At 38.6% G+C, this 16,175-nt stretch overlaps 1 protein-coding gene across 2 annotated transcripts in view; it reads left to right on the forward strand.

Moving 5' to 3' along the window:
• The window catches only part of ZBTB11 (zinc finger and BTB domain containing 11), a 41,469-nt gene that overhangs the window by 5,823 nt on the left and 19,471 nt on the right, over nucleotides 1-16,175 (forward strand). For both annotated transcript variants that reach the window (XM_019922982.3, XM_019922983.3), the window contains exons 2-3: nucleotides 4,776-5,011; nucleotides 5,641-5,872. In XM_019922982.3, the coding sequence (XP_019778541.2) occupies nucleotides 4,776-5,011; nucleotides 5,641-5,872 (468 nt within the window). The remainder of the gene's footprint in view (nucleotides 1-4,775; nucleotides 5,012-5,640; nucleotides 5,873-16,175) is intronic.

A 16,175-nucleotide genomic window follows, 5' to 3' on the forward strand; every position in this document is an offset into this window, starting at 1 on the left:
GTGGATAAGTAGACTTTTGAAGTCCTTAAATGTCCAGAACAGCTGTTCTCTAAATTTGGTACTAAACCCCTGAACAGGGAGGCCCTGAGATCCTTTCAGAGAATCCCCAAAGTCAAAATTATATTCATAATAATACTAAGGCATTATTTGCCTTTTTACTTATTGTATCACAAGTATACAGTGGCGTTTTCCAGAGGCTACATGACATGTGATAATATGGCAATAGATTGAATGCATATATGATAATCTGTCTTCTGTTAAACCACGCATTAAAAAGACTTGCAAAAGGGGCTTCCCTGGTGGCGCAGTGGTTGAGAGTCCGCCTGCCGATGCAGGGGTCACGGGTTCGTGCCCCGGTCCGGGAAGATCCCACATGCTGCGGAGCGGCTGGGCCCGTGAGCCATGGCTGCTGACCCTGCGTGTCCAGAGCCTGTGCTCCGCAACGGGAGAGGCCACAACAGTGAGAGGCCCGCATACCGCAAAAAAATAAAAAATTAAAAAAATTTAAAAAAAATTAAAAAAAGACTTGCAAAAATGTAAAGTAGCACACTTTTCTCACTAATTTTTTTATGTTTTGGTAAATAGTATTTTTCGTATAAATGCTATTTTTGTTAATATGTAATGGGTTTATGATACTATTTTATATCATTATTTTTATTATTTTAATATTTTTTCATTTAAAATGAGAATTCATAGCATCAGAGAAGTTTGCTCTCGATTATTAGCTATTCATTTTGATGTTTATTACATTAACACTTTGCTCATTTTACTTGTTTGTTATAGGCCTATTAAAATTATCAACACTGGGGACTTCCCTGGTGGTTCAGTGGTTAGGACTCCACGCTTCCACAGCAAGGGGCGTGGGTTCGATCCCTGGTTGGGGAACCAAGATCCCGCATGCTGCTTGGGACTGCCAAAAGGAAGAGAAAAAAAAAATTAACAACGCTGCATAGACAGAAAAATAAACATTCTTGGACCTGGAATTGATAGCTGATAAAACATTCTTAACTGTCAGTTTTTAATGTGTCATACACTACAAATGGACCCTTTTTATAACAAACATACTCCAAAGCCCTGTAGATGTTTATCTGGGAATTAATAAGATCTAATCAGTGTAGGTGCCAAGAAAAAAACGAATCCAAAGTCAGGGGTAGTTTACTGGGATTTATTATTTATGCTGCTTTTTCTAGAATGTTGCCATCATAAGCAATGCCATTATATCCTGGTAATCAAGCAAGTTTGTAGCAAGTTCACTTGTTTGAGCACAGTGAAAAACTGGCTCAGTGCCTAAAGTTGACATATAGCAAATTTATTTCAGAACGTAAAATGTTAGTAGATAGTCTCACCCTCTCAACCCCTTATTTTATCCTGTATTATAGTTGTATGCTGGAGTTTCAAAATAAATGACTCTCTCCCCTGCCTCAGTCAAATGCTGACTTACGGGGATCTACAATTAATGCAAAATGTGAAGAGAAAATTAAATTAGTAGGAAAAAAGATTAAACTACGAAAATTATGTAATAGGTTAAATTAGCCACCTGCAGAGGTTCCTACCCTAAGAACTGATTTGTTTTATGGGGATAAATTGATGCTGACATTATCTAATCTAGAAGAGGAGGGTGTAATTTCTGAAAACCCAGCAAGAACTGGGTCTATGTTAATACAGCTATAACTGATCACTTTGTAACCTCTTTGAAAAAAAAATCTGAATGACTAATATGTGTGGAGAAATAGAAATAGGAGCCACTATTCTCTGGGCCTCATCACTGATAGGGAGGGAGGGAGGTTCTTGAACAGCTAACAGGAGCAAATTGTTCAATTTGGCAGATCTCCGGAGTAAGGGTTCTCAACCCTGGACAGTTTTGCCTCCCAGGGAACATCTGACTATGTCTGGAGACAATACTGGTTGTCATAACTGGTGGTGGTGTTTGAGGGGCTGCTCTTGACGTCTGGTTAGGTGGAGGTCAGGAATGCTCCTAAACATTCCACAGTGCACAGGACAGGACAGTCTACCCACCTCTCCCTGCCCCACAAAAAGAATCATCTGGCCCAAAATGTCAACACTGCTGAGGTTGGAAAACGCTGCTCTAGAGTGAGAATCTGTTCCTCGAGTTGTTTTATCAGAGGTTGTTTACCCACTAAGTCTATGCTCAGTAAAGAACCTTTTAATGCTAATTTGGTATTTTATGTGGACTTTCTTTTTGGGGGGAGGGGCTGCATTGGGTCTTCGTTGCTGCGTGCGCTTTCTCTAGTTGCGGCGAGTGGGGACTTCTTTTGGTTTCAGTGCACAGGCTTCTCATTGTGGTAGCTTCTCTTGTTGCGGAGCACAGGCTCTAGGCATGCAGGCTTCAGTAGTTGTGGTATGTGGGCTCAGTAGTTGTAGCACATGGGTTTAGTTGCTCCGCAGCATGTGGGATCTTCCTGGACCAGGGCTTGAACCTGTGTCCCCTGCATTGGCAGGTGGGTTCTTAACCACTGTGCCACCAGAGAAGTCCCCTATGTGGACGTTTTTATGGAGGTTGACCATTGAGCATCATTTAATGCTTACGTAGTAGTTACCTTGTCTCAGACACTGTTCAAAGTGATTTATAAATATTAATATTTTATCATTATAACATGCTGTGAAGGTAAGTGCTCTTATCCCCATTTTGGCACAGAGAGGTTAGGTGACTTGGACATGGTCACAAAGCTAGTCAGTGGATTCAAATTTTCCTGCATAAAGTAATTTCTACCCCTTGTGGTAATTACCCACTCTTAAAATAGTAAGTTAACTACTTTTACACATTTATGTCTTTTCAGTGATTAATTTGAGTCAGATTCTTTCAGCTTAATCAGCTCTGGGCAAGCTAAAGAGGTCAGGTTCATGAATCTGTAAAGCTAGATTTAAGATGCATCCCATCAAAACACTAACACTAGAGTTAAAGAACTCCTAAAATATGATAGGATGATTTTTTTCGGACAGTTGATCGACTGTCATACATTGATATCTTTTTTTCTATAAATTTATTTATTTTTGGCTGCGTTGGGTCTTCGTTGCTGTGCAGCGAGCGGGGTTTACTCTTCGTTGTGGTGAGTGGGCTTCTCATTGCAGTGGCTTCTCTTGTTGAGGAGCAAGGGCTGTAGGCACACGGACTTCAGTAGTTGCGGCACGCGGGCTCAGTAGTTGTGGCGCTTGGGCTTAGTTGCTCCGCGGCATGTGGGATCTTCCCGGACCAGGGCTTGAACCTGTGTCCCCTGCATTGGCAGGCGGATTCCTAACCACTGCACCACCAGGGAAGTCCCGAGAATATAATTTTCCGAATTCATTAGTCCAGTGTGTACTTCTTTTAGTAAGTATGGGATATAATACAATTTGAGGAATATTGCTTAAATACTATCTGAAGGTTGATGTGCAAGTAATTTGGTATAATTTATCATCTTGAAACTCTTTTCAGGAATTTTCTATATACCTCTGTATCATTTTAGCTAATTAACAGCCTTTTCATTGGCATTTTACTTGGGGATTGTGGGGGAAGAAGTTTCTGTCACAGGGATTGATAAATGTGTTCCTGGGTAAGTAGCATAGTATCCTGAAAGTCACATGACTTCTGGAGGCCCACTTATGCAGTTTACTAGGTGTGACTTTGGACAGGTTACCTCTTAGGGCTTCATTCTCCTTGCCTGTAGAATGGGAATTAATTGGTCCTCCCTTACAAGTATGATGGAGAGGGGGGAGTGTGTGTTAAGTGTTCCTCCCTGCTTCCTACCCCATCCCAACATTTTGAGTTGAAAGTTGAAATTCAAGGAGCTTCCCTGGTGGCGCAGTGGTTGAGAGTCCGCCTGACGATGCAGAGGACACAGATTTGTGCCCCGGTCCGGGAAGATCCCACGTGCTGCGGAGCGGCTGGGCCCGTGAACCATGGCCGCTGAGCCTGCGCGTCCGGAGCCTGTGCTCCGCGACGGGAGAGGCCGCAACAGTGAGAGGCCCGCGTACCGCAAAAAAAAAAAAAAAGAAAGTTGAAATTCAAAGTAGGGTTTTATGAGTGGCTCGTGTATAATCAACTTTTGATAGATTGGGTATACTGTTATTTAATAAAACTCTAAAAGCTCATAGCTTTCAAAGACAGATATATTTTACACTCATTACAAGTTTTGGTTGTGGTCCTTTTCAGGTTGCAGATTGGCTCCACCTGTTTTTTTTCATCTACATTTCAGGCTAAAGGGCAGTATCCATCTGGAACATGCTGCTCTTTGACAGAGGGGACATAAGTCAGGGAACCGATGGGAAACATTGCTTCTTAAAGCTTCTGGTGACACATGGTATCCATCATATTCATTCATATTCCATTGGCCAAAGCTAATTGCATGGTGAAGCCTGATGGTAGTAGGGTGGAGAGTTATTAGCGTGAACCACATTATTATATTACTGTTTATGAAGGTCAAAAACAGTTGAATATTGGCAATTTCATATAGTTCCTATTGCATGAGTGAGTTGAAACTCACATGGAGATGGATGGTGCTACATAATCATACAGCGAGTAAATGAATAACTAAGAGTAAACAACAAAACAGTCTACTTCGGCATGGAGACAAATTGTCATTATAACATATCTTTGAAAAAAATGTATCTTAAATTCTAAATAATTCACTCTACATACTTTATGGGCATGTGTGTGTCTGTATACATGCACTTGAATATACATCAGTATACACAGATTAAATAATGAACAGTATAATCTTCAGTTTTCACATGAGAGCAGTATTAAATTTAACTAGTTAATTTTTGTTTCATTGTAGGTATATTAAAGCAAGTCAAAGATTACATTAAACAGTGTAGCAAATGCCAGGAGAAACTAGATCGATCCCGTCCTATATCAGATACTTCAGAAATGTTGGAAGAATTGGGACTAGACCTTGAATCTGGAGAAGAAAGTAATGAATCAGAGGATGACCTGAGCAACTTTACTTCGCCTCCAACTACAGCTTCCAAGCCTGCAAAAAAGAAGCCAGTATCCAAACATGAACTTGTATTTGTAAGTGGAACTTTCCATTCAGCTTAACATTGGTAACTAGTGTGTTAGTATTTATAGTCTTAACTGAATTTTTTCTTAAACCACTAAAACTGCTTCCCTTTTGGCACTGTCATTGTCATGTTGTTATATGCCCTAAAAGTTTGCTAATACTGCCTCTTCCTTAATCATAAGTATTCTTGTTGTTTCTTCTCATCAGAATGTAACTTGTTGGTTTGTTGTTAATTACTCCTCCTCTCTTCTTTTTAATAGTATATTGGTACAGGTAGACAGAATACATTTCTGGAAGCAGTCTCTGGGTCATGCAGCAAGGTAAAATTAAGCTGACTAGGTCTTTGTTTTTTGCCTGCATTAGTTTCTTATATCATCAAATAAATTTCTGACTAATAAGAGGAGGCAGCAAGAAGTGAGATGCAGATTTTCATTGGGTCAAGTAGAATGAACATAGCAGAAGATAGTGAGAACAACGTATCTTTTTATTGAAATACATAGGTAATAAAGAATATCAGGTTATTTCTTCATATTAGTGGAATCTTTTACAAGGGAATAATGTGTCTTGTTTTAAATTCTGTTAAGGGTAAAAATACAGATGATATGTAATGCAACTCTTGGTCTCAAACTTATTTTGATAGGTTGACACCAAAGGAGTGGTGAAACGTTCTTCTCCAAAACATTGTCAGGCTGTCTTAAAACAGCTGAATGAACAGAGACTCTCTAACCAGTTCTGTGATGTTACTTTGTTAATTGAAGGAGAAGAGTACAAAGCTCATAAATCTGTTCTGTCAGCTAATAGCGAATATTTTCGAGATCTTTTTATTGAAAAAGGAGCTGTTTCCAGTCATGAGGCAGTGGTGGATCTTTCTGGTAAGAATTTTCTGATATTCTTGTTTTTTGTTAATAAGTATATACTGGAAGAGGGGTGTGTATATCTTACAAACTCAGGTTTTATGCTCAAGTGAGAGAAGCCCACTTACAGAAACAGACTAAGCTGAACTGTAAGGTCCTTCCTTTTAGTAGGGTTTCCAAGATAGAGTTATGAAAAGGCTGTCATTTCCTATCACTATCCGTTAGCGGAGATGATTGTAGCAGTAGTAGAATTTCTGGGATTTACACTGTTAAAAACAGTTTGAGAGAAATCCATAATTGCACCAGTGTTATTACACTAAGTAAATATATTACTTTAAAATTGACTGCCTGAATCTTATGTTGTGCAACATGAAATTGTAGAGCACTTATGTAGGTCTGTTGTTTTTCATTTTTTAAGATTAATAATCGTCATTCATTAGATTCGATAATCAAATTGTCAGTATAGAATAATCAGAATTCCAGATGTGGTTTTTTCGTTTCTTTGGGGCTGCTGCTGTTGTTGTTATTATTATTAAATGAATAATTTGACTTTCTTTTGGCCTCACTAGAATTTATGTATTGGCTTAGGAGTCAACAAATGAAAATTTAGGAAGCATTAAAATAGGTAACCTTATTTATACATTTCCTCATAATATTAATTTGCTGTAATTCTTGAATTACTGACACCACTGTGTGAAATGTCATTTCCCCTTTCTTAAACAAAAAAATGACTTTATCCAGATATATAAATACTTACCTAGTTAACCACTGATCCTTTTCTACCTTATACTTGTTAAAACTCACCTTCTCTGGAAAGACAAATTCATATATTTTTCCTTAACAGTAGCTATATGTTTAATTACTAAAAAATATTTCTGAAGCATCCATTGTTTGCAAGGAACTGGCCTGGGCTATGGGGATACAGTGGTGAACAAAAACTTTTACAGAGCATAGAGTTGCATTACATCCTAGATTCGTGATATTTACTTTGGTGACTCAGAGGAGAAAATACATCTTATTCTGGGCCATCTGAATAATAAAACCTATCACAAGTGTAGTCTTGATGTGTTAGCTTTGGAATTTTTTCCTTATCTTTCATGCATCTTTTTTTTTTTTTTTTTTTGGCGGTATGTGGGCCTCTCAGTGTTGTGGCCTTGGGCCCAGCCACTCCGCGGCATGTGGGATCTTCCCAGACCAGGCACAAACCCGCGTCCCCTGCATCAGCAGGCGGACTCTCAACCACTGCACCACCAGGGAAGCCCTCATGTATCTTTTTTTTTTTGCTGTATGTGGGCCTCTCCCACTGCGAAGCACAGGCTCCGGACGCGCAGGCTTAGCGGCCATGGCTCATGGGCCCAGCCGCTCCGCGGCATGTGGGATCTTCCCGGACTGGGGCACGAACCCATGTCCCCTGCATCGGCAGGCGGACTCTCAACCACTGCGCCACCAGGGAAGCCCCTTCATGCATCTTTTATGCATCTGAAGCAGAAAGAAGAGTGTGTTGCTCTTTTCCAGTTTCTCAGCAGCTTATAATAGCAAATGAAATGTCTGCCCCCAAATAACTGCAGCACAGCATTCTATTATTCCAACAAAATATCTCATTTATTCTTCATTCTATATGCTTATTTTTATATATTGTTCAGCAAATATGGTGTAAACCAATAGCAGGTGAAGTAGACATTGTTAAAAATTTTGTTTGATTTTTAAATATTTAGTAGACTAATTATAAAATATGTGTAATGTATAAAAAAGCAATGATAAATGACATCTGTTTTCTAATTACCTAGTTTAATGGTTGTTGAATTCATCAGTATTTTCCTTTATGTTGTTTATGCTTTAAAAAAAAATTCTTCCCTACTCAGTCGTAAAGATATTTTCATATACTGCCTTACAGTTTTCCTTTCATATTTAACTTTTAATCTATTTGGAATTTTTTTTTTGATGGTGTGAGATAGGTGTTTGATTTCATTTTTTCCCATTTTGTTTCAGAACCATTTAGTGAAAACTCCCTTCTCTTCCTACCCATCAGCCATGCAAATTCTCTTAAAAAACACATTTTCACATGTTTGGTACTGATTATAAGCTTTTTTCCAGTCTATTGGTTGTCTCTTCTCACACTATTATTGCTTGGTCTTAATGACCTTAGCTTTATAATAATGAAAGTCTCCCACCTTAATTATTCAGGTGGGTCTTAGTTATCCATAACTCTTTGCTGTTCCATATAAACTATTAAAGCAGCTTGTCTGCTTCCATAAAAAGAAGAAAAATGTATTTTGTTAGGGATTACATCGAATTAATAAAGTTTTAGAGGTTTTTCCATAAAAGTCTCACACATCTTTTGTTAGATTATTCTAAGGTAGTTTATACTTTTTGATACTACTATAATTTGTTTTCTTAAAATTATATTATTTCTGATTTATTTTTGGTAACTGTTGATTCTATATACAGTAGTACTGAATATAGAATCAACAAAGTAGTACTGTATATAGAGTACTGTATATAGTAGTACTGTATATAGAATCAACAAAGAATCTATAGATAAATGTCTGAATGACTACTAGTCATTCAGACATTTATCTATACTCTTTGAGATTTTCCATATAAAACAAATACTGAATATATTAATATATTATCTGCTAATAGTAATTTTTTTTTCCCTACCTTTCCAGTCCTTATATTTTGAACTTTTTTTTTCTCGCTTTACAGTGCTGTTTAGGACTTCAAAAGAACCCCAGCAGTTAAATAGAGGTAGTGATAGAGGGTTCATTTATTCCCATGGTAAAGAAAGACATGGGAATGCTTTTTTTTCTTTTTTAACCATGAAGTATATTATTTGGTGAATGTTTTAAATAGATAACCCTTTACCCCCTTTAACATTAAGGAAATTCCCTCTGAAATAGGTGTGGACTTACCACATACTTTTTCTGTATCCGTTGAGACCATCTTTTTTTCATTAACGTGGGAAATTACATTGGTTTACTAATGTTAACTCAATTTTTCATTCCTGAGATAAATCCAGTTTAGTCATAATATATCATCTTTTGTACAAACTGCTGTGTTTGGTTTAGAATGCTAATATTGTTAGACTGTTTCCAAGTGTATTCATGAGTAATTTTCCTTTTTCACACTGTTTCTGTCATGTTTTGATATCAGAGTTGGTTTAGTCTTATAGATTGTGTATTCCCTCCAATTTTTTACATTCACTGAAGTAGTTACTATGAGATTAGAATTATTTGTTTCTTGAATTTTTGGTAGAATGGTGGCTAAAATTGACTGGACTTTTGGGGGAAGATTTTTAGTTACTAATTCGACAAGTTTAATGGTTAGGGAATTCTTTAGGTTTTCTATTTCATCTTGAGTAATTTATAGAAAGTTTTGCCATAATATGTCCATTTCATCTAAATTTTCAAGTTTCTTGGCACAATTTTTGTTGTTGGTGGTGGTGGTGCCACGCGGCCTGTGGGATCTTAGTTCCCGACCACAGACTGAACCTGGACCCTCGGCAGTGAAAGCGCAGAGTCCTAACCACTGGACTGCCAAGGAATTCCAGCACAAAATTTTTTAATATTCTCTTCTAAATGCCTCCAGGGACTGTAGATTTGTCTCTTTCATTCCTTCTGCCTTCTCTCTCATTTCTGAATTTTTTTTACTAGAGGTTTACTGACTTTTTAAAAAAAAAGTTGGTAGACTATAACTTGTAGGGTGGCCCACTGCCTGCTTTTGTAAATAAAGTTTTATTGGGAGACAGCCACACCCATGTATTTATATATTGTCTGTGGCTGCTTTTGAGCTTACAAGGGCAGAATTGAATAGTTGCTACATAAACTAGTGACCCACAAAACCTAAAATATTTGCTTATCTTGCTCTTTACAGAAAAACTCTCCTAAGCCCTATGCCAAAGCATAATTTTTTAAATGTTAAAAACCTAACTTTTATGCAAATACTATAGTACAAGGTTTTATATGATTAATTTAGGAAACCAGTAAGATGTTAAAACTGTTTCTAATAGAATTCTGAAGAAAAGAATTGTATATATTGTCTTTCAACCAGAGAAATGAATTTGCTCAAAATGAGTTTGCTAACAGATTGGTTAATACTCTATAGAGAAATGAACTGTAAATTTTGGAGTTATATTTCCTACCCTGATAGAAAAAGCTTCTTAATCTTTCACATTTCATTTGCATTTGCAATTACTTTTCTGTAAATTAATTTTTAGAGTTATAAAATAATCTAGTCAATAGCAGTCAATCAGTGGTGCCTGCTCAACACTACTTTTTTAAAAATTTTATTTATTTATTTTGGCTGCGTTGGGTCTGTTGCTGCGCGTGGGCTTTCTCTAGTTGCAGCGAGCAGGGGCTACTCTTTGTTGCGGTGCGCGGGCTTCTCATTGCAGTGGCTTCTCTTGTGGAGCACAGGCTCTAGGCACACAGTCTTCAGTAGCTGTGGCATGTGGGCTCAGTAGTTGTGGCACATGGACTCTAGAGCACAGGCTCAGTAGTTGCGGCACACGGGCTTAGTTGCTCCACAGCATTTGGGATCTTCCTGGATCAGGGCTTGAACCCGTGTCGCCTGCATTGGCAGGCGGGTTCTTAACCACTGTGCCACCAGGGAAGTCCCTCAACACTACTCTTAAAGAACACCTGACTACAAGGATATATTATACAGAACAGAAAATATAGCCAATATTTTACAGTAACTATAAATGGAGCATAACCTTTAAAAATTGTGGAACACTATGTTGTATACCTGAAAATTATGTAATACTGTACGTACACTGTACCTTGATAAACAAAAACCCAATATTTTTGCCTGATAACCAAATTTTTCTTTATTGAAGTAGAGTTGGTTTACACCGTTGTGTTAATTTCTGCTGTACAGCAAAGTGATTCAGTTATACATATATATACATTCTTTCTTTTTTTTTTTTTTTTTTTTTGTACGCGGGCCTCTCACTGTTGTGGCCTCTCCCGCTGCGGAGCACAGGCTCCAGACGCTCAGGCTCAGCGGCCATGGCTCACGGGCCCAGCCGCTCCATGGCATGTGGGATCTTCCCGGACCGGGGCACGAACCCGTGTCCTCTGCATCGGCAGGTGGACTCTCAAGCACTGCGCCACCAGAGAAGGCCCCTATACATTCTTTCTTAATTCTTTCCATTATGGTTTATTACTGGATATTGAATATAGTTCCCTGTGCTATACAGTAGGACCTTGCTGTTATCCATTCTACATATAATAGTTTCCATCCGCTAACCCCAAACTCCCACTCCATCCCTCCACCACTCCCCCTCCCTGTTGGCAACTACAAGTCTGTTCTCTATGTCTGTGAGTCTTTCTGTTTCGTACACAAGTTCATTTGTGTCATATTTTAGATTCCACTTAAAACTGATATCATATGGTATTGTCTTTTGCTGTTTGACTTACTTCACTTAGTATGATAATCTCTAGGTCCAACCATGTTGCAGCAAATGGCATTATTTCATTCTTTTTTATGGCTGAGTAATATTCCATTGTATATATATGTACCACATCTTTATCCATTCATCTGTCAGTGAACATCTAGATTGTTTCTATGTCTTGGCTATTGTAAATAGTGCTGCTGTGATCATAGGGGTGCATGTATCTTTTTGAATTATAGTTTTGTGTGGATATATGCCCAGGAGTGGGATTGCTGGATCATATGGCAACTCTATTTTTAGTTTTTTGAAGAACCTCCATACTATTTTCCATAGTGGCTGCACCAATTTACATTCTCACCAACAGTGTAGGAGGGTTCCCTTTTCTCCACACCCTCTTCAGCATTTGTTATTTGTAGACTTTTTGGTGGTGGGTGGGGCGGTGGCACAGCATGGCTTGCGGGATCTTAGTTCCCTGACCAGAGATTGAACCAGCAGCGGTCCTCAGCAGTGAAAGCACAGAGTCATAACCACTGGACCGCCGAGGAATTCCCATTTGTAAGCTTTTTTTTTTTTTACATCTTTATTGGAGTATAATTGCTTTACAATGGTGTGTTAGTTTCTGCTTTATAACAAAGTGAATCAGTTATACATATACATATGTTCCCATATAGCTTCCCTCTTGCGTCTCCCTCCCTCCCACCCTCCCTATCCCACCCCTCTAGGTGGTCACAGAGCACCAAGCTGATCTCCCTGTGCTATGCGGCTGCTTCCCACTATCTATCTATTTTACGTTTGGTAGTGTATATATGTCCATGCCACTCTCTCACTTTGTCACAGCTTACCCTTCCCCCTCCCCATATCCTTAAGTCCATTCTCCGGTACGTCTGTGTCTTTATTCCTGTCTTACCCCTAGGTTCTTCTTGATATTTTTTTTCTTAAATTGCATATATATGTGTTAGCATATGGTATTTGTCTTTCTCTTTCTGACTTACTTCACTCTGTATGACAGACTCTAGGTCCATCCACCTCATTACAAAGAGCTCAATTTCGTTTCTTTTTATGGCTGAGTAATATTCCATTGTATATATGTGCCACATCTTCTTTATCCATTCATCTGATGATGGACACTTAGGTTGTTTCCATGTCCTGGCTATTGTAAATAGAGCTGCAATGAACATTTTGGTACATGACTGTTTTTGAATTATGGTTTTCTCAGGGTATATGCCCAGTAGTGGGATTGCTGGGTCATATGGTAGTTCTATTTGTAGTTTTTTAAGGAACCTCCATACTGTTCTCCATAGTGGTTGTACCAATTCACATTCCCACCAGCAGTGCAAGAGTGTTCCCTTTTCTCCACACCCTCTCCAGCATTTATTGTTTCTAGATTTTTTTGATGATGGCCATTCTGACTGATGTGAGATGATATCTCATTGTACTTTTGATTTGCATTTCTCTAATGATTAATGATGTTGAGCATTCTTTCATGTGTTTGTTGGCAGTCTGTATACCTTCTTTGGAGAAATGTCTATTTAGGTCTTCTGCTCATTTTTGGATTGGGTTGTTTGTTTTTTTGTTATTGAGCTGCATGAGCTGCTTGTAAATTTTAGAGATTAATCCTTTCTCAGTTGCTTCATTTGCAAATATTTTCTCCCATTCTGAGGGTTGTCTTTTGGTCTTGTTTATGGTTTCCTTTGCTGTGCAAAAGCTTTGAAGTTTCATTAGGTCCCATTTGTTTATTTTTGTTTTTTATTTCCATTTGTCTAGGAGGTGGGTCAAAAAGGATCTTGCTGTGATTTATGTCATAGAGTGTTCTGCCTATGTTTTCCTCTAAGAGTTTGATAGTTTCTGGCCTTACATTTAGGTCTTTAATCCATTTTGAGCTTATTTTTCTGTATGGTGTTAGGGAGTGATCTAATCTCATACTTTTACATGTACCTGTCCAGTTTTCCCAGCACCACTTATTGAAGAGGCTGTCCTTTCTCCACTGTACATTCCTGCCTCCTTTATCAAAGATAAGGTGACCATATGTCCGTGGGTTTATCTCTGGGCTTTCTATCTTGTTCCATTGATCTGTCTTTCTGTTTTTGTGCCAGTACCATACTGTCTTGATTACTGTAGCTTTGTAGTATAGTCTGAAGTCAGGGAGCCTGATTCCTCCAGCTCCATTTTTCATTATCAAGATTGCTTTGGCTATTCGGGGTCTTTTGTGTTTCCATACAAATTGTGAAATTTTTTGTTCTAGTTCTGTGAAAAATGCCAGTGGTAGTTTCATAGGGATTGCATTGAATCTGTAGATTGCTTTGGGTAGTAGAGTCATTTTCACAATGTTGATTGTTCCAATCCAAGAACATGGTGTATCTCTCTATCTATTTGTATCATCTTTAATTTCTTTCATCAGTGTCTTACAATTTTCTGCATACAGGTCTTTTGTCTCCTTGGGTAGGTTTATTCCTAGATATTTTACTTTTTGTTGCTATGGTAAATGGGAGTGTTTTCTTGGTTTCACTTTCAGATTTTTCATCATTAGTGTATAGGAATGCCAGAGATTTCTGTGCATTAATTTTGTATCCTGCTACTTTACCAAATTCATTGATCAGCTCTAGTAGTTTTCTGGTAGCATCCTTAGGATTCTCTATGTATAGTATCATGTCATCTGCAAAGAGTGACAGCTTCACTTCTTCTTTTCCGATTTGGATTCCTTTTATTTCCTTTTCTTCTCTGATTGCTGTGGCTAAAACTTCCAAAACTATGTTGAATAAGAGTGGTGAGAGTGGGCAACCTTGTCTTGTTCCTGATCTTAGTGGAAATGCTTTCAGTTTTTCACCGTTGAGGACGATGTTGGCTGTGGGTTTGTAATATATGGCCTTTATCATGTTGAGGAAAGTTCCTTCTATGCCTACTTTCTGGAGTGTTTTTATCATAAATGGGTGTTGAATTTTCTTGAAAGCTTTCTCTGCATCTATTGAGATGACCATATGGTTTTTCTCGTTCAGTTTGTTAATATGGTGTATCATGTTGATTGATTTGCATATATTGAAGAATCCTTGCATTCCTGGAATAAACCCCACTTGATCATGGTGTATGATCCTTTTAATGTGCTGTTGGATTCTGTTTGCTAGTATTTTGTTGAGGATTTTTGCATCTATGTTCATCAGTGATATTGGCCTGTAGTTTTCTTTCCTTGTGACATCCTTGTCTGGTTTTGGTATCAGGGTGATGGTGGCCTCGTAGAATGAGTTTGGGAGTGTTCCTCCCTATGCTATATTTTGGAAGAGTTTGAGAAGGATAGGTGTTAGCTCTCCTCTAAATGTTTGATAGAATTCACCCGTGAAGCCATCTGGTCCTGGGCTTTTGTTTGTTGGAAGATTTTTTTTTTTTTTTTTTTCAGTACGCAGGCCTCTCACTGTTGTGGCTTCTCCCGTTGCAGAGCACAGGCTCCGGACGCACAGGCTCAGTGGCCATGGCTCACGGGCCTAGCCGCTCCGCGGCATGTGGGATCTTCCCGGACCGGGGCACGAACCCGTGTCCCCTGCATCGGCAGGCAGACTCGCAACCACTGCACCACCAGGGAAGCCCTGTTGGAAGATTTTTAATCACGGTTTCAATTTCAGTGCTTGTGACTGGTCTGTTTATATTTTCTATTTCTTTCTGGTTCAGTCTCAGAAGCTGTGCTTTTCTAAGAATTTGTCCATTTCTTCCAGGTTGTGCATTTTACTGGCATAGAGTTGCTTGTAGTAATCTCTCATGATCATTTGTATTTCTGCAGTGTCAGTTGTTACTTCTCCTTTTTCATTTCTAAATCTATTGATTTGAGTCTTCTCCCTTTTTATCTTGATGAGTCTGGCTAATGGTTTATCAATTTTGTTTATCTGCTCAAAGAACCAGCTTTTAGTTTTATTGATCTTTGCTATCGTTTCCTTCATTTCTTTTTAATTTATTTCTGATCTGGTCTTTATGATTTCTTTCCTTCTGCTAACTTTGGGGTTTTTTTCTTCTTCTTTCTCTAATTGCTTTAGGTGCAAGGTTAGGTTGTTTATTCAAGATGTTTCCTGTTTCTTAAAGTAGGATTGTATTGCTATAAACTTCCCTCTTAGAACTGCTTTTGCTGCCTCACATAGGTTTTGGGTTGTCGTGTCTCCATTGTCATTTGTTTCTAGGTATTTTTTGATTTCCTCTTTGATTTCTTCAGTGATCAATTCGTTATTAAGTAGTGTATTGTTTTGCCTCCATGTGTTTGTATTTTTTACAGATCATTTCCTGTAATTGATACCTAGTCTCATAGCGTTGTGGTCAGAAAAGATCATTGATACAATTTCAATTTTCTTAAATTTACCAAGGCTTGATTTGTGACCCAGGATATGGTCTATCCTGGAGACTGTTCCATGAACACGTGAGAAAAATGTGTATTCTGTTGTTTTTGGATGGAGTGTCCTATAATATCAGTTAAGTCCATCTTGTTTAATGTATCATTTAAAGCTTGTGTTTCCTTATTTATTTTCATTTTGGATGATCTGTCCATTGGTGAAAGTGGGGTGTTAAAGTCCCCTACTATGAATGTGTTACTGTCGATTTCCCCTTTTTTGGCTGTTGGTATTTGCCTTATGTATTGAGGTGCTCCTATGTTGGCTGCATAAATAGTTACAGTTGTTATATCTTCTTCTTGGATGAATCCCTTGATCATTATGTAGTGTCCTTCTTTGTCTCTTCTAATAGTCTTTATTTATTTATTTTTTTTTGCGGTACACAGGCTTCTCACTGTTGTGGCCTCTCCCGTTGCGGAGCACAGGCTCCGGACGCGCAGGCTCAGCGGCCATGGCTCACGGGCCTAGCCGCTCCGCAGCATGTGGGATCTTCCCAGACCAGGACACGAACCCGTGTCCCCTGCATCGGCAGGTGGACTCTTAACCACTGTGCCACCAGGGAAGC

Source organism: Tursiops truncatus, chromosome 4 (assembly GCF_011762595.2).
Source record: "Tursiops truncatus isolate mTurTru1 chromosome 4, mTurTru1.mat.Y, whole genome shotgun sequence".
In the NCBI taxonomy this organism is placed as follows: Eukaryota; Metazoa; Chordata; class Mammalia; order Artiodactyla; family Delphinidae; genus Tursiops; species Tursiops truncatus.